Source organism: Corvus brachyrhynchos, unplaced genomic scaffold, assembly GCF_000691975.1.
Source record: "Corvus brachyrhynchos isolate BGI_N302 unplaced genomic scaffold, ASM69197v1 scaffold281, whole genome shotgun sequence".
Lineage (NCBI taxonomy): Eukaryota > Metazoa > Chordata > Aves > Passeriformes > Corvidae > Corvus > Corvus brachyrhynchos.
Window position 1 is genome coordinate 190,319 of NW_008236509.1, and position 4,845 is coordinate 195,163.

General features: G+C 47.9%; 1 protein-coding gene and 1 long non-coding RNA gene across 2 annotated transcripts in view; one reads left to right on the forward strand and one right to left on the reverse strand.

The window, feature by feature from the left end:
- Window positions 1–6: 6 nt before the first annotated feature.
- CUNH15orf57 (chromosome unknown C15orf57 homolog) lies at window positions 7–4,658 on the forward strand. Its single transcript, XM_008644045.2, has 4 exons — window positions 7–38; window positions 156–393; window positions 1,112–1,268; window positions 2,892–4,658. The coding sequence occupies exons 2-4, from the start codon at window positions 165–167 to the stop codon at window positions 3,028–3,030; spliced, it is 525 nt and encodes a 174-aa protein (XP_008642267.1). The 5' UTR covers window positions 7–38; window positions 156–164; the 3' UTR covers window positions 3,031–4,658.
- The window catches only part of LOC108444704, a 4,654-nt gene continuing 3,937 nt past the window's right edge, over window positions 4,129–4,845 (reverse strand). The window contains exon 3 of the long non-coding RNA XR_001859340.1: window positions 4,129–4,845. This exon is cut by the window's right edge and continues 631 nt beyond it. This is a non-coding gene — a long non-coding RNA (uncharacterized LOC108444704).

Below are 4,845 nucleotides of genomic sequence, written 5' to 3' on the forward strand. Positions count from 1 at the left end.
CGGGGACATCGCACCCTGGAGGGCGGCCGGGCGTCCTGGTGGGATGAGAATTCCCTGGAATGCCCGCTGGCGTGACTTGGGCAGAGGGAGGGAGGTGGCGGAGGCCTGGGCGGGCGGAACTGCTCGGTGTTCACCGTTTATTCCCCTCACCCCAGGATCCCACGATGAGGATGATCGAGAGCGTGGACTCCGTGGTGACCAGGTCCAGCGAGGACCTCTGGGCTGAGATCTGCTCCTGTCTGCCACATCCCGAGCACAAGGACGCCGGCGATGCTTTCACAGACTCCTTCATGGATTCCTACGCCGAGGGCAGCGGATCGGGCGGCTCTTCCCAGCCCACCCTGAAGCCCTGGGCACCCCTGAACGACTCAGAGGTGTACTTGGCATCCCTGGGTGAGTGTCTCCCGCTGCTGAGGTGCCTGCTGACAGCTCTGTTTATGTGGTGTCAGTGCTGTGGTCAAAAAGTCTCCTAACTACTTAAACACAGAATCTGACTCATTTTCTTCAAGTGCAGCACTGGAAGTGTGAAGCTCCGTCAGAGCTTCTTCAGCACTGCCACAGAAAGGAACTTTTTATCAAGTAAAAGCTGAAAAAAATTGGTTTTTACCCTCCACAATAAGTGGGAAGCTGCCCACAGCAACAGAACAGGTAGCAGAAGTGTTTTTCTAAGCTTTTATATCTACCAGAACTTTCATCTTGCCTTCGTTGCTGGTTCACAGTGCACCAAGTAGTGCACTGAGAGTGATTTATATTCCAGTTTGCATGGAAATTGTGGGAACTCAGTGCCTGTGAGATCTGTGCCCTCCTGTGTGATTTCATGGAAACTGAGCATTAAGTGTGAAAGTTATTAAAACCCCAAATGGGCAGAGTTGGCTGGTTGCACAAACCTTATTTCCTTCAGAAGCATCACCTGAAAAATATCATGTTGTGTATATATAAGAAAGAGAGCCACACAGGCTTGAAATACAGGGGGAAATTACTTTAAAAATAGACATTAGTCTTGAAAAGTTAATTTAATTTACTTTTTGATACAGAAGTCCAGATCCTTCTCTTCTCTCCTTCCAGAAAAAACCCATAACAAAGATAACAAAACCCCCTGTTCTCCTCACAGAGAGAAGACTGATGAGGATCAAAGGCCTGTCCCAGGAGGTGACCTCCAAGGACATGCTGCGCACGCTGTCCCAGGCCAAGAAGGAATGCTGGGACAGGTTCCTGCAGGAGAAGTTTGAGGCTGAATGTTACGTTGAGGGCCACGATGCTGACGAGAGGTAACGAGCAAGTCAGTGGGAAGGGGTCACCACTTAGCTCTTAAAAACTAGAGAAAGGTTTTGTCAGGACATTACACAGAAATACCATCTCCCTGCAGCTTGGAGAGGCTGCCCCGGGATTCCTGCAACATTTTGGGAATGTCTGTTGGGGTTGTGCTAGAGGGAACACAGAGCATGTAGGGTTTGAGCTTCTAGTGCTCCCCTCAGACTGCATGGGAGCAGCTGGGACCTACTCAGTGATTTCCCTCCTCACACGTGGGGTAGGAAAGGAATGGAACAGAGGAGGGAATGTTCAGTCTGTCTCAGATTGGGATTTGGGGTTGGTGCCAGTCCTGGGATGAGATTTCCCTTCCCTGCCTCTCTTACAGTGCTTCTGCTCTCTCCCCCATTGCCCTCACACAGATGATGTCAGAAGTAAGATGGGAGCCCTTTTCCTAAGCAATCTCCCATGCCCGATCACACGGAACGCTCTCCAAATTCCGCATTTCTCAGCTGACATTTTCCATGATTGCTTCTGGCTGACAAGAAGATTATTTCTCTCCGTTGAAGAAAATCTACTTAAGCCAGAACTATGAAAAGTAATCCCTGTTTATAGTGAGGTTTCAGATGGTGTCTTTGGTCCCCAGTTAACTTCACTGTGATTTATATTTAAAACCAAGCTTTTATGTGCTCTTTCTACTGTTTTTAAAGGATGAGTATGTTGTCCATGAAAGAATTTCAGTCCCTAGAACTTGACTATGAAGTTAGAGGTCACTCCTGAATGGTGGTGAAGTTTTGAGTCTCACCCACCAGTGTAATTAAACAAGCCTTAACTTCTAAGTGCACTGAATTAAGATGTTAGACTGTCAGGGTTATGTAGGTTCTTTAACCTTCCAGTGCTACTAATGCTCACACATTTTGAGATGTTCTTCCTGTTTTGGTTTTATTCCCTTCCCCCCCCCCCCCCCCCCCATATTTCCTGGTCTTCATCACAGAAGGGCAGCTGGGGTTTGTTTGAACAAGAGGTTTTTTACTTCCAGCCCAGAAAGCTGGAAATTCATGCAATCATAGACTGGTTTGGGTTGGAAGGGACCTTAAGGCCCATCCAGTCCCACCCCCCTGCCCTGGGTAGGGACACCTTCCACTATCCCAGGTTGCTCCAAGCCCCATCCAGCCTGGCCTTGAACATTTCCAGGGATGGGACAGCCGCAGCTTCTCTGGGCAACCTGTGCTGGGGCCCCAGCACCCTCCATGGGAAGGATTTCTTCCCAATATCCCATCTAACCCTGCCCTCTCTCTGATTGAGTTGCAGTTCTTTGGCTACAGAGACAGAGGAGAACCTCAGGTGTGTAAAGGCTGAAAGGGGTCCTGTGCAGGTCCTTTTCACTGAGAGAAATCAGAGCATAAAACGTGTTCTAACCACAGTTTAAAAGGCCCACCTGCAGGGAATGGCTTTGTAGAATGACAGATTCTGCTTGTCCCTCTGGTCCAAGGATCCATCCCACGCCAGACCTCACCTGTGGGAACGGGAATACCTGCGGAGGGGCAGGAAATGCCTGTGGAGGCTTTTCCTCTTGCTTCTCTTGTGTGTCCCTGTGCAGCTCTGTCACTCTGTGGTCTCATGGTGTCCCTTTCTGTCCCCAGCACGCTGGAGCACCTGAAACGCTGGCTGCAGCCTGACAAAGTGGCCATCAGCTCCGAGGAGGTGCAGTGCCTCATCCCGCCGGAATTGCAGCCAGAGAAGCCAGAGGCTGAGGAGGAGCCTCCGGCTGCGGAGCAGTGAGAGGCCCCAGCTGTGCCCGGGGGCTGCCTCTTGTCCCAGCCCCCAGGAAGATGTCCCCAGCCACAGGAATAGCAGGGAGGGGGGCACAGAGCAAATTACCAGTAATTGAAAAAGTAATTTTTAAAAGAAAGAACCCCCACCACACCAAATTCCAGCTCTGGCGCTCCACAGACAGCGACTGGCACTGGTAGGGACGAGAGGGAACACCTGTGACATGGCTGAACTGAAACTTCACGTTGGTCTTCTCCAGCCTGCAGCCACCTCATCATTCCAGCCTGGATGTGGATTGCTTGGAATCCATCAGGAGTCACATTAAACAACAACAACAAAAAAAGCAGTTGTTGAGAAGCACCAGAAAACATCACGGTCTAGAATAGAGCAGAGAAACCACTGAATCACTGTCTTCCTGTCTTTTACATTTTCATTACTCAGTTGGGCATTTTTTCCTCTCCTGCCAAGTCCACTTTGGTGTTTTCTCCAGGTCTTCACTGTTTCAATCTGGCTTGGCCCCAAGCTGTGCCAGAAAGAAGATGGATACTTCTCACCTCTGTGAATTTGTGACCCTGAAGGAAGCTCCCACTGCAGTCACTAAATTGATGGTGTCATTGATGTTGTAGCTATTTCACATTCCTCTCTGTAATGCACCCCCTAATATCCCCCTTTATTGCCCAAACTCTCTATTATAGACTGGAGGGGGAATATTTTTCCCTCTTGTTGGTCATTTTGTACCTGTTCTTTATCCCTTCAGCCTCTCCAGAAGAAGATCAGATGAGATTCTGTATTGGGAAACCAAGCGTGGTAGCCAGGGAGGCTATAAACAACTTGTTTTCATCACAGAATTGCATAGAATTCTCTGACTTGAAATTTAATTGTTTTTTTCACCCTGCTTAACTCCGCAAAGGGTTATTTCCCTTTACTAATCCAAGAATCTGTGATTTCGTGCTGATTTTCCGTTGATCCCTGTGTTCTGCCTCGGCACCAACACTGGAGGTCGGTAGAGGGAAGCAGCACAGTCGGTCAGAGCTCCTTGGGAGAAATTGTGGTTCTTGGAGTTAGTCCACACCGGATTCATACCGTGTTCGTTTATGTGTCTGTTTGAAAACATTTTTTTAGGAGTAAATTCTTGCTGGAGCCTCCCAGTTTCCTGTCTCTGTACACAAACAGAGGTGCTGCTCTCTTGGTCACTGCCTCACAACTCAGAGGTTGTTCCCACCTCAGCTTTCCTGGTGGAACTCCCACCCCAGGCTCACCTCCCAAAACAGTCACGGTCAGAATTCTCCATTAAAACAATCCCTTGTTTTTGAAAGCTTGAGAAATGGGGTGAATCATCTGAGTGCCAGTGATGCACAACTTGCAAGCCTCGTGTCTTGCTGGTTTGGTCATTAAATGTCCCTTTTAATTTATCCTTAGTGTCCCTTTTAATTTATCCTTTACCTGTCCTGTATTATATTGTCTATGTCCTTGTGAAAATCTCTCTCACCAGATGTAACAAAGCTGTGACAAAGATGCAGAACTCTGAGCTGTTCCCAGAAATGGTTTGTGCAGAGAGAGAAAGCAGCAATTTCTCTGTCCCCAGCCTATTTCCCTATTTTATTTGTCAATAAAATTGTTCTTATGGGTAGCAAGCACTGTGAGGATGCTTTATATTATTTTATCTGTTCTTAAACATATCTGAGGAAGAAATGTACCCAAAAGAACTGTACTGAAATAATTCCACATCCAAATCACCAAGCATTTCCTTTGGAGAAGGTACCTGAGGGAACAGCTCTTACCATTTCACTTGTAAAAATAATAACCATTCCAAGATTCTCTGAC

Coding starts and splice junctions, on each gene's coding strand:
- CUNH15orf57 (XM_008644045.2), top strand. CDS start 165: ATGAGGATGATCGAGAGCGTGGACTCCGTGGTGACCAGGTCCAGCGAG. Junction 394..1,111: donor GGTGTACTTGGCATCCCTGG/GTGAGTGTCTCC, acceptor TTCTCCTCACAG/AGAGAAGACTGATGAGGATC. Junction 1,269..2,891: donor GGCCACGATGCTGACGAGAG/GTAACGAGCAAG, acceptor TTCTGTCCCCAG/CACGCTGGAGCACCTGAAAC.